This window comes from Phaenicophaeus curvirostris, chromosome 19 (assembly GCF_032191515.1).
Source record: "Phaenicophaeus curvirostris isolate KB17595 chromosome 19, BPBGC_Pcur_1.0, whole genome shotgun sequence".
In the NCBI taxonomy this organism is placed as follows: Eukaryota; Metazoa; Chordata; class Aves; order Cuculiformes; family Cuculidae; genus Phaenicophaeus; species Phaenicophaeus curvirostris.
In genome coordinates, this window is record NC_091410.1 from 10,441,385 (window position 1) to 10,458,913 (window position 17,529).

A 17,529-nucleotide genomic window follows, 5' to 3' on the forward strand; every position below is an offset into this window, starting at 1 on the left:
CAGGAAACTACATTTAGGAGTTTCCCCCCTCCAACGTATTGCTATTAAGAAATGCAAACTTCCAATTTGGTATGTTGCAACCATTTCCAGCAGCCCCACTGGCACAGCGACAGCCGTCACCAAGCACAAGCCGCTCGATTCACAATTTTGAAGGAAACAAGAGGGGCAGAGCTCTGGAAATTCACTTCATATCTAGATCACGTAGGAAAAGCTTGAAGCCAGATTCTGGTTTGGGCAATGCTGTACTCTGTAGAGCCCCAATCTGCCTGAAGCCCACTAAATGGCACAGTCCACGCTTTCAGATATTTATGCAAGACTCATGAATAAATCTGAGCTAAATATGGATGGAGAACTCTGCAGCTGCACCTGTGTATGTGAAAATTTGATCCTGACTTAACAGCTACGACAGAGGCTGTAATTTATCTTTAAATGCACCTTCTGGGCTCTTATGAGGTACTTAAACTCCATCTCTTCACTCTGGCTGCGTAAATCAAGGACACCTGGTCCGTCCTGACTTTTCACAATATCCGTCCCAAAAAAAAATCATAGAACTGAGCTGAGAAATACCAAAGACTTTCAGATATTGTTCCTGGACACTCCAAGACGCCTGAATGTTCTTTATGAGAGAGAAAAAGTAAAGAGACCTGGCAGACCCTGATACCTCCATCACACAGCCCCTGGGAAAAAGGTATCCTGCCTATGTTTTGGGAGGCCACTGGCATGCTTGCTGCTGGTCTGCTCCTTCCAGCCAACAGACACTTGCCACCTCTTACTGTAGCACTTATCTCCATCCACCTTCTGACACGTTTTGGTTCGTAACCTTGTGTGACGGGTCACGGTGTTTTGGAAAGACTATGGTCTGATCTCTTATTTCCTCAAAAAGAATAATAATCCTGGGCAAAACCAGACTGAATTAGGATAAATCCTTAGCTGGCCTCAATTCTTCCTGTAAGAGAAACCAAACAGAAACTTTCCCGATCGGTTCAGTAATACTTGGGGGGTGTTTGCTCTTCGTTTTAAAATTACACTATTTTGAGCTTCTTAGATTTAGCTGGGCCCAAAAGCGAAAGTAACATATCAAAGTACCCTGAAATAAACTTCTAGGAAGGGTTTTCAGGTCTGTCTCAAACCACACGACTTTGGAAATCACCGAACGACGTCTGATCTTTTGAGATTTCCATCTCTATTTCCAGAGCATTAAAGACGCTTCCAAGCTTTTCCCAGCTTATCCTCGCAGTACCTCGAAGCCGCTGGACTTTTGCCCCATCATTTAGAGAAACCCAAGAGCCTTTCGAGGAAGGAAACATGGCCTGTCCTGCAGCCTGGCTGCTGACAAAGGCACCTCGGAGCAAGACCGCTGCAACTCCAGAGCTGCTCCACTTCCAGAAGGGATGCTTAATGCGACGGCAGTGAAGAACAAATAGAGAAGTTGTCACTTTGGCCAGATACCTGCAGGGTATCAAGTCCCTGTCTGTGGTTTTTAAGCAGGCACTGGATAACAGGCAGCCCCTTCTTCTCTCAAAGCGCTCTGTGGAGAGCTGGCTGGAGGCCCCTTTCCCTTGCCTTCAGTCTGACCAACCACCTAGAATAAAGGCTGCTAGTAAATTCCCAGACAATAAAATGCAAAACATAAAGGTGACTGAGATGTAATGTGTCAGTGGAGACAAAGAGCTTTCTAGCAACCCAGGAGTGCACTAAAGGAGGTCATGTAATGAATATCATGCAGCCAAAATCACTCTCAGCAGAAGCACACTGCCGGCTGCATAGGTCCCTGAAGAATTCATTTATTCCTCTGACCTGTATATTAGATATTTCCACCATTAGGCTAGTTGGAGACCACCAATGTTTACTCTCTTCCTTCTCAGCTATGAAAAGCTTTCCCATGCTTTCCCCCTTGTTTAAGTCCAACATCTGTATCTCACTGACGAGCTCAGCAGGAGAAGCAGCAACACATAAGACCATGCAGTAGGCAACAAGCATCGGCTCTCTTGCAGTTTTTCCCTGTGGGTTTCTTTTGGATTTTAGATTTTGGTTCTCTTTCTGGAAGCAGGGATGCAGTGGCAGTGTGGGACTTGTGAGCAAACCCCTCACCTACAAATCTGAGCCTGAAGGAGTACATGGCAAGAGAAAGGGGAGACAGGCTGCTCTCACCAGGCTATGTAGTGGATGTAGTCTGTGACTGTCACTTCACACTCTCTTTTTGCTCCAACTTTCCCCATTGACTCCAGACCCTCCTTGGCAGAGTGGATTGACACCAGCTGCCTATAACAGGACTAATTTTGTTCCTATGTCATTAAAACCACCCTTGTAGTTTACCACACTAATAGAGTCCTCTTCTTTTTTTACCACACACAAACCTTCATGTCCAGACCACCGGCACCACCAGCTATATGTCTGGTGGTCTATACACAGCTGCAGCCACATAAAAGCTGAGATTCAACTGAGCTTTTTCTGACCCTCTTTATCAATAAAATCAACTGCTTCTATGGTGTGGGGTTATGTGAAGAAGCAGCATCCTTTCAACCTGCCACACAGCTGCCTAGAGCACAGAAAGCATTTCTTCCAGTCACAGTCCAAGAGAGTGAATCTCACTGTGCTGCTGAGCCAGAGCACACGTCAAATTTCATATCATCCATCTGCTCCAGTAAAGGCTGAGCTGAAATATTAATTAGGAGATCTGATCCTTTCTCACCAGAAACAATCTGGCCAGAGGCCAGCGAAGCAGACAAAGCTCTGTGATACATCCTTTGCTGCTGGTTAACGGCTTTCAAGGAAACAACCAACTTAGGGGAAGGACACAGACTGTAAAACATGTGGACATCTGGTCTCTTTTGTGCACCCTTCATCTCCCCCAAGCTCAACCCCCACCTCTTAAGTGCATGTTCAGAACTGAGAGAGAAGACTTCTCTAACATAAACAGCTATAATATGGCAATAAAGATTAATGAGCAAAACTTGCCATTTTATGTATAATCCATGGGGATTTACAATCATTAATCTTTATTAGTGTGTAATAACTGTTTAGACACTAAGGACAGATTCTCAGCTGGACAAAACTGGCCTTATTCCAGCCAAACCAGTGGAGCAATGCCAGTTTGCATCCTCCATGACCCTAGCTCTAAATGAGACCCATCCCCATCTGTAGGAATCATATCACCAGCAGTATTTCCCCAACAGCAGGGGCAGACCAGTGAAGGCAACTATTTGTCTTTCTCTGTATCTGAAAAAGAGAGCTGCATGTGTCCAGGAAGCTCAACAATAGACATGTCAATAAACAAGAGGAAATTCAATGAAAAAGCAACAGGAACAAAAGGAACCCCAAGGAGCAGGGAAGTGGATGATTTTTGAGGCAAGACCATAAGATCTGGTTTGGCAGGAGTGTAGCTAAGAGGGATGTAGCAATCTTTGGCATGTGAAAGACTGAAAGCACCAAGACAGGCTCCCAGAGTTCCTCTAAGAGGAACAAGATGGAAGAGAGAGGGAAAAAAAGAGCATCTTGGCTGGCTTTTGAGAGAGAGAGGTTTGCATTTTGTTTTTTAATAAAAAAGAGATCTATTAAGGGAGCTGGTGGGAACCTTGTTTGAACTACATCAGACCAGCCACTAAAGAAACGCTGCATTGCCTGAGCAGGATTTCCTCTTCCAAAATGTCTAGGGAAGTACAGAAATGTGCAGGTACATACTTAGCTTGCAGCAAAATGGAGAAATCCCAGCTAAAGCTGTGCACACCAGTGTCTGCCCTTGGCACTAGGCACTGCAGGGTAAGCCCCTTCCCATTAAGACAAGGTGCAGCCAACGCTGACCCAGAAGGCTCATAGCCACCTCCCTCTGCACCTGCTGAACAACTTGATGCTCAGCTGCATATCTTTTTTTAGAGCTTTTTCTGAGAACTGACCCACAAACTGCCCCTTCCATCGCACAAGGGAGGCCAGCTGCCTCCAAACTTGGTGCTCCTGCCTCTTTAACAAGTCAGAAATGCCTCCTTCCTCACCGGTAAACCTGACAAAAGTCAGAAAAAATGCAGAAATACAGTACATAGATATCTGTGTAAAGTTTTGTACATCTGGAAAATCTCCAGAAAAGATGGGCATTTCACCCACTGCAGCAGCATGAACCTGGCATTTAAAAACAGTAACCAGCAAATGCCCTCCAACTTGTCTTTCAGGTTTAAGGGACCAATGGGCTCTTGGGGACCCAGAAAGCAGCTCTCCTGACAGTGACATTTCAAGAGTTCCAGTGGTGGCAAGGACTCAAGCCTCTAGGAGGTTGCAGGAACATCAAGAGCTGTATGGTAAAGGAAAAAAGGAGGATGAACAACATGCCCTGGTGGTCCCCTGCTGCCTGCCACAGGGATGGATTGTGTAGCTTTCATGCAGCCCAGTGACCGCTGCCCATGGCACAGCAGAGAAGCCATCCCCACCTTGCATATGGCTAACTGTGCTGGAATTAATTCATGCAGCTGGTACAGGTCACAGCTCAGTGCTAAGGTCCAAGCAGCTTTTCTTTCCTCTCTGCTCCCTGGTGTGGTTTTGGTATGTTTCGGGGGCTATGGCACGAGACCTGCTACTTTAGCAGTTTAAAAACCCCAGTTCTGAACAATTTAACGCGCTGTCCAGAGCCCTGTGCAGTTTGAAAACAAAAGAGCTTTTTTAAGAATAGCTTTAAGCCTCAACACCTTGGCTTATTCAGGGGCTGTGGTTGTTGGGAAAGGCTTTATGGCTCAGAAGCCACGCCTGTCCTAGGCACCCTTGTGTTCACGTCACAGCCAAGGAAAGTTCTGAGCACTGATTAAAGGCTTTTCATCTTCACAAGGGTTACAGAAATGAAAGAGAAAGCAGTCTGATTTTCATCTTGTAGCCCACCATGTTTTCAAAGCTTTTAAGCACACAGAAGTCCCTGACGCTCTGCCCCACACTGAGGCCACCAACTCAGGCTCTTCTCAAGGAAAATCCTGGGCCAGGGCAAGCTTCGTGTCCACACACGCCACAAGGGATGCAGAGACAGACAGACAGCCTCTGCGTTTCTCTCCTGCCACAACTACCTTCTGCAGTGGTGATCACTTGGATCATTGTCTTCATTCACACTGGTCATATGAATTCACACTTACTCTGGGCTGACACAAATGACATTCAGAGGAACAAAGTCATGGAGAATCAGGAGGGAAGTGAAGTGATTTGTTGCATGCCGTATTGTAATGTCATTAAAACAAAGGGATTAGACGGCCCAAGCACTGCAAGAGAAAAAAGCCTGAAAGAAAGTACTCAGCATGTAGTGTCGAGGCTTGTAGGAAACATTTTAGAGGGTTACTAGCTGCAGACAACACTGACATTAATTTTCTATTGGAAAATGCTGGTGACATTAATATCTGCTATTAATACTGAACCTTGACAGTATCTCATAAATTCAACCTGCCAATTACAATGGCACTGAAATAAAGGTGTTCTGAGGTCAAGGAGATGTGGTGTCCAAATGAGACTTATATTCCAGGAGAAAAGCAGCAAAAACAATCCTTAACAAAAGCATCAGATCCATATGTAGGAAAACCAAAGGGTGGTTTTAAATGTCATGTTTTTCAAAGCGAGAATTGATGCTGGAACCAAGTCTATAAACTGACTGGCTGGACTTTCAGCTACAGCTGAGGACAATCAATCAAAACAGCTCTGCAACTCTGAGAAAGTGAGAGAGAGAAAACACACACACACACCATGGAATATGAGAGGGCAGATTATGAGCCATGCGAGGCCTCTTAAAATTACACTGTGAAGTAAAACATCCTTGTGTTTCATCCACAAGAAAATGTAATATGAAAGGTTCCCCTTGACACAAAGTGGAACATGGAGCTTATCATTACCAAGGGCCAGGCATGCTGGTGAAACGCAGCCGAGGAAGGGGAAACTCTTCCTCATAGTCTGCACGACCCATGAGCTCTGTGCAGCAAGGAAGCTCTCACATCTCGACTCCTGGGAGCCCTCCTCAAGTCACCCTGCTCAAGAGCTGAGGGGCACAAGGACTGATAAATCCCCACGAGCAATGCTCTTGCCTCCTTCAGTGCTGACCCGAGGGCAGGGCTGCACTATTTTGGGGTTCACAGCCACCTCTACAGGCACTGCCAGCCATGGCAGTCATGGTGAAAGCCTAGGCACTGGTGATGTCCACCTGCACCTCTTCAAAGCATCTGGTGTGTCCCTAGCACAAGGGGCACCACCATTCAGGAACCCCTGCTCTAAATACTGCCCACCCCATCAGCCCTTCCAAGGGATCGCTTCCCAAACAGATGCTCAGGCTAGTCCAGAAGCCCAACCCACACCAACAGAGACTGAAGCCACTAAACTGGGAGAGGAAGGGCTGGATCCCAGGCTCAACTACATCCTGCACAGCTTAAATACTGCAGAGCCAGGCATACTTCTAGTCGGGATTTGACTCTGAGAGTCTGCGCCAAGCAATGGATGGGGAAGGGAAGGATGTGAAGGGGCATGAAGCACGTGTGCACGCTCCAGCACAGCTGAATGCTTAGGTGTTCTCCTTCACAGGGCCGGGGGAAGGAGCCACAGGCAAAGACAAAGGACCTCAAAGACCAGTGAGACTGTTATGTAGGTTTGGCTCAGTCAAACCAGCATCTACCTGAAGCGAGTGGCCTTGCTCCAGACTCACAGCAATACCTTGCAGTGCACAGTCCCCCCTTTCTTTAGACAGTAACTGCGTTACCTAAAAGCAGCATGATCTGCCGTCTTCCCCTCCCACTCCAACAGTCCCCACACTCTTGCCCTTGGCTAGCAGCTTTTCTCCGAGGACCCAGCCAACAGCAACAAGCTCCTGGTACGGGTGGGCTGTGGTTTCCAAGCATGGTTTCCCAGGCTGCAGCTCTGTAGGGGACACCTGCAGAGCATGTTGGAGCCCAGGGCTCCTGGCTGCCTTCAAGCATCCCAACCAGTGCTGGACATGCCCCAAAACCACATGCTGGTACGGGCTCCAGGGGAGCTCCCTAGCACTCCCAAAGCCTGTGGGCAAGCAAAGAGTGATTGCAGCTGTTGCAGTGCTGAATGCCCTGGAAACTCACACCAAGATATCCCCTTTTTCACAGATGTCGTGCTATGCATACTGCTATTCTTTCTCATCTGGAGAAGGAGAAAGAAACTCCCTTTTAGATCCAAAGCAGCTCATCCCCAAGGGAGCCCCAGATGCTGCAGTGCTGCTGGGCTCATGAGGAGGTGAGGACTGACCACTGCAGACTCCTCCTGATCTTTGTGCAACTTATCTGACAACCTCTTTCCCTCTGGGGCTTTCGTCCTAGACACTATCCCAGCAATGTCTTCCCACTCCAGACCTCATCATTCGCCTGATGTAGCCGAGTAAGTCGGTGGGATGTAGGGCAGGGGCCTTCCCTGGGCAGGAGGCTGGCAGTGCACTGCGGGCAGCAGGCTGGCCGGATTCGGAGCCCAGTGTCTGGAGAAGAGGTGACCTCATGGGACGCTGGGGCCTCTCTCCGTTACAGTGATGCTGCCTCGCACGCTGCAAAAGCAGCTCAAGTAGCTGAGCTGAGATCCTTGTTTATAAACTCCTTTTATGATGCACATTAAATATTTTCCACAACACAGACACTTCTTCTTTTCTTTCTCTTTTCCTTTGACACCTTTTCCCCAGCAAAGCCCTACGACTATTGCTTGCTGTGGCCTCATTTAGCATCATCATCGTCACCACACATTCACCTTATATAAAACAGAAATCTATTCCATCAAGCACTTAACATAAATATTAAAATAATGAAAGGGACAAAATATAAATCTACATACAACTTCATGACTACCATAGCACCTATTACCATGACAAAGCAAATTCTGGTTTGGGGGAAGGGAAGGGGGATGAGGAGAAAGTTAGGAAGAGGGACTTTGACTGTCATTAAATATGTAAATCACTCTTTTCAATTTTTTTTGTTTTGTTTTTGTTTTAAGGTTACCAACCTTATTAAAATTCATTTCACTAACCAACTCGTTCTATGTCACTATGGATACCAAAGAACCCTTTTAAAAACTTCGGCAAGGCGGGGGTTTCTCAGAATAAAAACAAAACAAAACACAACACGGCGACTTTCTGTTGGTGCAGTCATGACAAGTCCTGCCACGCGCCCCTCCCCTGCACCCACCAGTCCACAGAAGGGCAATTCATTTACAAGTCCAGTTCTCAGTCTCCCAGGATGAGTTTGACAAAAGAGGCGACGTCTGTCTCTTTGGATTCGTGCATGGTGAAGAAAGGATGTTGCTGGGAAAGAAAAGAGAGAACAAATAGAAAAGTTTATCATTCACGATGCTGAAGACCAAACCTAAACCCTTTTCAGACAATCTTCAAGACGGTGAAAAAGATTTTGTCGCTGGTATCATAACATTGAGCTTTCCAGGTTTGGGAGCTGAGACAAGTTGGGAGCCCCAGGGGTCACTTCATGAAGGCTGCAGATTTGTGCTGCCCTCTCAGACTCCCTCTAATCCCTGCCCTAACTGGGAGGGTTGAGCTAGGCTGCTCTCAAAGCAAGGGAAAGTATTAAGAAACACTCCTCTAGCACATCATAGAATCACCAGGTTGGAAAAGACCTCTTGGATCATCGAGTCCAACCATTCCTATCCGCCCCTAAATCACGTCCCTGAGCACCTCGTCTACACATCTTTTAAAATAAAGCTCGGCGGTGCCCTGGAAGAAGCGCTCCTCCCGAGATGGTGGTTACCAACCCCACCACACACCAGCTCCAATGAAAGCAAGGAGAACCTTGCAGGAAGGCTGACTGCAGTGGGTTTTCCCTCAGCTTCCTGTTTTATCTGTGTATTTACCCTCTGGTGACTTTTGAGTGTCATTTCTTCCCTGCAATTGCTCATATTCACAGCAGGAGCTGGCTACTTTACCCCTAACCACCGCAAAGAGGAAAGCCATCCCGGCTGGAAAAGCATCCACAGCTGTATGTTTAACTACTTAAGCGTGACCAACATGGGAAGACATCCTGCCAGAAAATCTTCCCTTCATTTCAGCATAAATGGAAAAATACATATAAGGAGAAAAAAACACAAACAAATGCCCCCCTGACAGCAACAGCAAAGCACCTCTCTGGTAGCACCAGTGCCTCAGTTTGCTGCTGAGAGCTGCAATATATAAGATGAGATCAGCCAGCTCTGAGCAGCTGGGAAGCAACCCAAAGACACACCAGCAAGGAAGAGGAAGCAAAATTATGCAGGAAACAGAGATGAAATGAGTTGAGGCAAGGATCCAGGCACAACTTAAGATGTCCCTAGGTCAGTCAGTCATGGGAATCAAAGAATCCGAGAGATGGCCCAAATGGCCTGCTGTGTTATTATCCCAGAGTGATGCCACTACTTCCACATCCCAGCTAAATTGCACCCAAAGCAGGGCTACCACAGCCTGAAAGCTCCCACAAGCATGACATGGGGAGCAGTGGCAGCTTTCAGCCCCATCTCTCAATGAACCCAATGACTAAGTCTAGTTATAGCACAAAACACCCCACATCGGGTGAGATGTGCTCCATGCAATGCGCAGACCACCGGGGAGGAGTCCTGCAGTAGTTTCGTGCTCTACTTCACCTGGGGAAGTGGGTCTTAAAATGAAATTATGCATCCGTATAATTTTCCTGATGCTCAAGATAGCACAGAGTCATATTTTCCATGAGCAACCTCAATCCAACAGGAAAGCAAGGGAGCAGCCTTGGTCTAAATGACAAGTCCAATCCAGTACCGCAATTTAATGCCATAAGAGAGAAAGGAGAGAGAAAAAAAAAAACAACAAAACAGCAACCCTCAACCACAGGACCTCACAACATTCATGTCAGCCATAAAATACCACAGCATTGAGATACACTGGAGAGGTGATCCAAGAACCTAATTCAATAGAAATGTGCTCGCTTGCCAACGGGTATTAATGCTGCAACAGACGGAGCTGCTCTAGTGAACCTTTTTGATAAAAGGCCATTTGGCAAACTTCAGAAATTTTCTGAATATATATATGTATTTATTCAATAAAAAAAAAAGAAATGAAAAAGAAGTGCCATAAACCTTGGGCCTCCCTTTGTTTGAAACCAGTATTTGGGCAAACCATGTAAATCAGATCTATATATAGTCTAATTGCATTAGAGGGCCCAGCAAGAAATGCCACAAGAATTGTTCATTGCTTACAGCTCACATTCAAAAGGTACATGAATTATCAGCATGTCTTGCAGCTAAAGAGCACCATAAACCCTGACAGATTCACACCACAGAGGTCCCAACAGCTCTGCACAGAGTGAGGAAGCAATAAGGCTGACCTCCTAGATGGCATAACACATGTCCTACAAGTTATAGGGCAGAAGACATCAACACCTGAGGAAATTCTGCAGCAGTCTCCGCCTTTAACCCAGAAGGTCTTGCCAGTGGCACCAGACTGCAGTAGGCACGTAGGGACAGGCAAGCATTTGGGTCAGGATCTTGAGAAATAATGAAGTTAGCCACCTTCCTGCCTTAGCAAGCTGTGAATCAGGTGAGTAAAAAAACAGACTAGACGCTTATGGGAGTGAAACATTGACTTCTTAAGCACTCCTGCTTTTTATCAGCTATCAGAAGCACCAGGATCAATACCAGAAAGTCAGGAGATAGAGAGGCCATGAAGCTGTGGAGATCTAGCAGAAAAAAATTTCACCACAGATCCTGTTCTTGCCAGCTCCAGTCCAGAGCTCTGGCTGAATACACACCAGTGTCTGCACTGCTGGGAGTTCATCCACAGTTAAGCACATCTGACCTCGAAGCCTTGCTCTGCCTTGCATTTCCCTCATTATAAGCCTTTATCAGCATTTTCTTCCTTAGTTATTCCTCTGTCCTAGATGCTCTCACAGCAAACAGTCTCTAAGCAGCAGAAGAAATTCAATAACCGGAATTATTACTCACAGACCTGTCTCTGTCCCTAACATCCAGGAACTACTCTGTCCAAAAAGTCCCCTCTCCAAGGCACCACGACACTAAAGCCTAGCAGGATACTCAGCTCCCGCAGCCCATGTGGAGCATTCATGGTGTAGGCATTTCTCTTAGGTGTTTGAAGCCATCACACAAACCCAAGAGGAGCTTTTTATCCTCACTGACTCTTCACAACCTCATTCTCGTCCCTTCACAAATCGGTTAACTGCTTTTACATATTTTTCTCCCTTGATCTGACAGGAAAAGCACCTGAACAAAATTTCAAAGAGCATCTCTGTTCTGCAGTCACCTTCCCTAGACCCTGAAGTGCCATGATTCTCACTTCTATTATGAAAACAGAGATGCTAGGTATCCCAAATCATCAGTTACTATTGGAAACCCTGTCTTCAGCATCTCATTGTAGCCCCTCTCAGCTTTGAACCAATACACTGCTTAATCCAAACACACTTACCATAAGCTCTGGGTATGTCGGCCGTTCTTTGGAATTCTTCTTCAAGCTTTAATGAAAAAGAAAGAGGAAAAAAGTCAAGCTACGTGCAGTTTAAACAAGACCATAAAATTATACGATGATAAAAGCAAGGATTCAAGCTCCTGTAGAATAAGTTCAACTACTCATTCATTTTCAAAGCAAACGGCTTAAGCCTTGAGGACACCTACAGCCAATACAGCCTGCACGTGGGCCCTATATGGTAGACACAAGTGCAGTGAATTCAAGGTCAAACAAGAGATCTGGAGACACCATATGTACCAGTCAAGATGCTGCCTGTTGCTGTGGGACAGGTACAATTGGGTTTTTGGGTACTATCCAGCAGGCCAGTGACTAAGGGAATGGATATAGCCTCCAACCTTTGATTGGGAGCAGTGACCGAGTGGCTTCGAAGCACGTGTACAACTATTTGTTTATCACCATGCTGTTATCAGCGGGGACGGTTACATGGGACATCCTTTTTTTTCTATGCTCCTACAACAGATGGCTCTGGAGGGTTGTATCTGGAAGTTATTTTGGTTTCCCTCCAGCAGAAAATAGCTTTTAAAAGACAGGACGTAATCTCTACTCACTTCCTGACAGTGTATTTAGGGGAAAGACACTTGGAGCAACTTGAAAAGATCTTCACACACGTACACGTCGGTGGCGGGGAAAAGGTGTCACACTGAGCAAAACAAAAGTGAGAACCTCGGCGATGATAAGTTGCTCCTCTGCTGGGATTTGCCGGAGCCCAGAGGAAGTGGAGGACACACACTGAATAGATATTTCCTGCTTGCTGTGTGTAGAGGGCTCATGTTTAGTGTCATGTTGTGAATGAAGAGAGGAACCTAGTAACGATACGTGCCAATATTGCCAAACTGAAGGTACGGGATGTGTCACATCCTCTGAGCTCAAAAGCAGCCCAAGCTGAGATGGTAAGGTGAATTTGAAGGTTAGGTGTGTCCAGAAGCAGGATTTGGGTATAATCCTCTTAATTTAGAACCTCTACAAACAAAAAACTTTTTCCCAGGTTACCGACACCAGGAAATCTGGTGACAAGTCACTGAAATCAATGTAAATCTTCAGGAATCAAGAGCCATATTTGGACCTAACCCTGACTCAGACATCCCAGGTACTTCCTTGCAGTGGCTACAGCTAATTAGACTTTCACCGTCCCAAGAAGCAGACAGTATGGTTCAGTCTGCGACTTCTCAAATCTGAGATTGTCCTAACCAGACCAATCTCAATACACTGAGCTGATGTGACCTGGTCCAGTGCCAGAAAAATTCTCAGACTCCAATACCATAGAACTAATGCAATCTGCAGCCAAAGCTCACTCTTCCAAGTCCATGCCACTCCACTGGTGTTGAGGGATCTTCAGCAAATCTAAAAGATTGAGGAGGGACTTTTTACAAAGGCTTGTAGTGATAGGACTAGGGGGAATGGGTATAAACTGGAAAGGGGCAGATTTAGACTAGATGTAAAGAGGAATTTCTTCACTATGAGAGCGCTGAGGCACTGGAACAGGTTGCCCAGAGAAATTGTGGCTGCCCCATCCCTGGAGGTGTTCAAGACCAGGTTGGATGGGGCCTTGGGCAGCCTGATCTAGTAGGATGTGTCCCTGCCAGTTGCAGGGGGTTGGAACTGGGTGATCTTTAAGGTCCCTTTCAACCCAAACTATTCTATGACTCTGTGATAGGATTTGCAAGAAGAGGAACCGCTATATGCTTTCCAAAGCATGAGCTCTGAAGACATGAGTGCTGCTCAGTGGGGTCACTCTTCTTGCTGCAATCATCATGAACGGCTGTGGGTATCTTCCATCATGCTTGCAAAAGCGAAATATTCCGTGGGGAACAACAGCCTGCCTGGCACAAACAGGCAACTTTGCAATAACAAGTAACGAGCCAGCAGCATGGGAGAAGGGCAGCTGGTCCAAAATCTCAGCGTGGGCCTTGCAAAAATGGTGGGCATTTTGTGAGAGGATTTTTCCAAGCCAGCTCTCACCTCTGACAGACATAGAGCAGTGTGGGCACGGGCAGGTATTCCCCAGTGCAGGCTGGTAGAGAGGCACACAGCTGAATCACAGGGACCTCAAAAATACGCTTGAACAAGACTCCAAAGAATCTGAGTGTTGGTACTTAAAGTCCCCAGGCAGTAGTGGCTGATAATCCCCTTCCCAGGTCACAGCAGAGCTGGCCGCGCTACAGGCCCTGATGCTGGCAGCTTGGGAACAGTCTCACATTTCTGTATTTGTCAATCTGCCGTCCTTTCTTGGCTACCACGCAAACCCACCATCCACCTGCCAACTTGGCAAGCCGCGGATGGCACTGCAGCGCCTGGAAAATAAAAACGCCTCCCAGGCGGTTTCCAGGGAAGCTGGAGGGAGAAGCAGTCAGGAGCCGCGGGGCCGCTGCCAGCTCTCTTTGAACCATGCGACGAGGGCAGCTGTGAGTCTCCTCGGGTGCTGGGAGAGCCTGTGCTTTCATGCAGCTCTCGCAACCTCCAGACAGCGCGCATCTGCTCCAACCCTTTTCCTATGCCGCAGCCAAACTCTCCTGCTGCTTCCAGCTCTGAGTCCCATGGAAAGCTGTGCAGCAGCCGGAGGGCCCCGGCAGCGGGACAAGCGCCGACAGGGGCCATCACAGGACGAACTCTGCACTGCCTCTGCCCTCCAAGGAGTGTTACCCTGGAAGCAGGAGGCAGGAGGACGCAGCCATTCCGCACCCTGCTCCCCTTTTCCACCCTGAACCAGCCCTGTGGACACGAGGGGGCTGGTGGACCTGCCTGCCCACACCAGCCCAGCCATAGACAGCCTGTGCTGTTGACACAGGGATGACTGCGTAAGAAAGACCCCCAAAATCTTTCCTCCAATGCAAATGAGCCTGCTCCTCAACACCTGAGGCAGGGAGGACCCCGCCAGCCACCACCACTGGCGCTCTGGCAAAGCGTGAGCGCCAGACCCCAGCCTTCAAGGCTCAGTAAGGACATGGAGGCCTGTCCCTTCCCCTCAGGGGTGAGGGGGCTGGAGAACAGGCCTTACGAGGAATGGCTGAGAGAGCTGGGGGTTGTTTAGCCTGGAGAAGAGGAGGCTGAGGGGAGACCTCATTGCTCTCTCCAACTACCTGAAAGGAGGTTGTGGAGAGGAGGGAGCTGGGCTCTTCTCCCAAGTGTCAGGGGGCAGGATGAGAGGGAACGGCCTCAAGCTCCACCAGGGGAGGTTTGGGCTGAACATTAGGAAAAAAATTTTCACAGAAAGGGTCATTGGGCACTGGAACAGGCTGCCCAGGGAGGGGGTTGAGTCACCTTCCCTGGAGGGGTTTAAGGCACGGGTGGACAAGGCACTGAGGGACGTGGTTTAGTGTTTGATAGGAATGGTTGGACTCGATGATCCAGTGGGTCTCTTCCAACCAGGTGATTCTATGATTCTGGTCAAAAATTTGGGTTGTACCCCAGAGAGGTGCCTGTGGGGACAGGGCTGCAGGAGGCTGCCGGTGCCTGCCCTCCTCAGCATCCCCACAGCATGACAGAAGCAAGCAGGGAAGGAGGGCGAGCGAGGCTGAGAGGGTATTTTACCATTGCGAGGTAAAATCGACAAACTCCGCCGAGAACTTCTCCGCTGGGAGCTGCGGCGACGGCTCCTCCACCACCTGCTTGAGCTGCTGGAAGGGCGTGCCCCAGGAGTCGTAGGGAAAGCGCAGGATGGCCAGCTCGATCTGGAGAGACAGAGCCCGTGCCTCAGTCATAGGGGGTGAACATCCCACAGCTCGTCCTCCCACCCCATGGATTTCAGATGCCTGTGTGCCCACCGCGGGGGGTGGTTTTTTAGGACCCACACAAATACATGGCCTGGCAACAATGTCTTGCTTAACCCCCCTCATCAAAAGGGAAAGGCCTGAGGAGTCCCAGCACCCTTCATATTCAGCCCTCCATTACCCTCATGTTAGACATCACTTGGGAAAGTTTGGAAATTAAAAAACTATGTTGCAAAGGGTGAATATAAAATGAGCTATAAAATGACACTGCAAGCAGATGGATTCCCCCGAAACGCTGCGTGGGAGACACCACCCACCCCTCCTCTTCTGAGGAGGACTTTGCTAATTGTGAAGTGCTGGGAGTATTTTGTTTTTCTGCTTGAAACCCAGTCTGTTCCAAGGCAAGAGGCGTGCGCTTAGCCCATGCTGCCATCTCCCGGCAGCCCATGACCACGGCTGCAGATGAAGACAGCAAGGAGTTGACAAAGCAGCTCCATCCTCCTTCCCTTCAACCCTGTGGCCTGCCCCCAGAGCTGTATTTCCATTCCTGCTCTGCCACCTTCCCAAAAAAAACGGTGCCACAAGTGCTGAGGGGGCTATGGAGAGGAAAATGAATCCACAAGTTACTCTCAATCCTCCCGGCATCGCAGCAAGCCCCCAGGTCACCCTACCATCGTGATCCCCAGGCTCCAGATATCAGACTTGACGCTGTACCCCTTCTGGTTCAACTCTGGGTTAATTCTCTCAGGCTGTGAACAGAAACAAAGGCAGTTGAGGAACAGGGATGGCACCAGCACAACGCTCACACCCAGGGCTTACCAACCTCAGAAAGATCTTTCATGCTGGCAGACTAGAACAACTTAGCCTGTGCCACCAGCTCACCCCCTTGGTTGTGGTGAGGCCAGATCTGGTTCCACATCCTTGCCAGTAAGGGCAGGCAGTGAAATGGGTCACCAGAAGCAGATGGTACCTGCACCAGTGTTTGGGGTGGTGGCACATCTGGCACATAGCAGGTGAACAGCCTCAATTCTCCAGGACCATTTTCACCTGTGTAATTGCTCCACAGAGGGTGACTCCTGAACAGCAGCTCCCAGGAGGAGTCTGAGAAACCCACTCCCTGGGTTCTGGTTTTCCTCACAGATGGAAAGTACTATTGTCCCCACAGGGCAAACAGCTAAAATGCAACACAGAGTAATCACAGAGCCTTCAAGGTCACAGGGAGGTGATAAGGCAGCAGGAAGCTGTGCCCAGGAGATCTGATCTGACTCATGAGATTCATCTCCTCTCTCTGCCTCTTTACAAGTAACTTCAGGGATACGTCTTCCAAAATGAGCCCTCAAGACACATGCCAGAGGCTGATCCTTCCCCCTTTAGGATGACCCAATGCCCAGGCTCATGTTCCTCTGGCTGTCCCACAGCAACTTTCACATGCAGCTTCTCCGCAGCTCAACTTACAGCCATGTAGGGTTTGCATCCTGCATCCATGGTTTTAGCAACCGAGTCAACGAGGTAACCGCTAATTCCGAAATCGCACATTTTCACCTGCCCCTGCGTATTGATCAACACATTAGAGGGCTTTACATCTGCAAGAAGGAACACATACCACAGTCACTGTCTTGCATGGGTGATGTGCCAAGCTAAAAAAAAAAAAAATGAATTTTCTATCAGCAGAGGGCACCAAAGGTGCCTGTGCAAACATTTGTGCTTCATGCCCACCAGAAACCCGGCTGGCTGCAGCTACTGGAAGTTCAGGTGACTGCCTCATGGGCCTGTCATATGTCCTGCAAGCATCCCTTTACTTGCAGAGTACTTTTTCTGATTGGTGGGGCAGTCAGTAACCCTGCACATAGCAATCGTATCCCACTGTGCAGGGGATGGCCGTGAATCTCCAAGTGCCCACAAGGGAACAGCTCAACAGGGCTGAAGGCATCTCCAGAGGACGTCTGCAAATGGATGGAGCCCTAGCAAGTCCCCAGCTGGATCTGGTCTCATGCCAGCAAAAGGAAAAATCCATGGGGAAAGGATGAGGGGTGGGCAGGAAAGGGTGGAGAGGAGCAGGGTTTGCAGGGGAAGGAGGGAGTAGTAAACTAAAGACAAGAAATGGCCTCTAATTTTAAGGATACCAAGCTTGAAGGCAATGTGAACAGCAGCAGGCGCGTGGGTGCTCCACACCTTATGGAAATCAGGCCAGTGTCTCATCTATTTATTACTGCCAGATTTATCTGCTTCCCAGCACAGGCCTTATAAACCTTGGTGCATTCACACTTGGATCACTCTCACAAAGGCAGTTATAATCACCAACAGAAAGGGCAATGAAGGCACAGAAAGAAGCTAGTAAATTATATCCACAAGAAGACAAGGTGCTTTCCTTCACAG

At 48.2% G+C, this 17,529-nt stretch overlaps 1 protein-coding gene across 1 annotated transcript in view; it reads right to left on the bottom strand.

Annotated features, from left to right (window-relative positions):
• Window positions 1-367: 367 nt before the first annotated feature.
• The window catches only part of MAP2K6 (mitogen-activated protein kinase kinase 6), a 47,640-nt gene continuing 30,478 nt past the window's right edge, over window positions 368-17,529 (bottom strand). The window contains exons 8-12 of the mRNA XM_069872882.1: window positions 16,609-16,736; window positions 15,825-15,902; window positions 14,975-15,114; window positions 11,387-11,432; window positions 368-8,254 (exon numbers count right to left, since the gene is read on the bottom strand). Coding sequence (XP_069728983.1) covers window positions 8,177-8,254; window positions 11,387-11,432; window positions 14,975-15,114; window positions 15,825-15,902; window positions 16,609-16,736 — 470 coding nt within the window. The 3' untranslated portion in view covers window positions 368-8,176. The remainder of the gene's footprint in view (window positions 8,255-11,386; window positions 11,433-14,974; window positions 15,115-15,824; window positions 15,903-16,608; window positions 16,737-17,529) is intronic.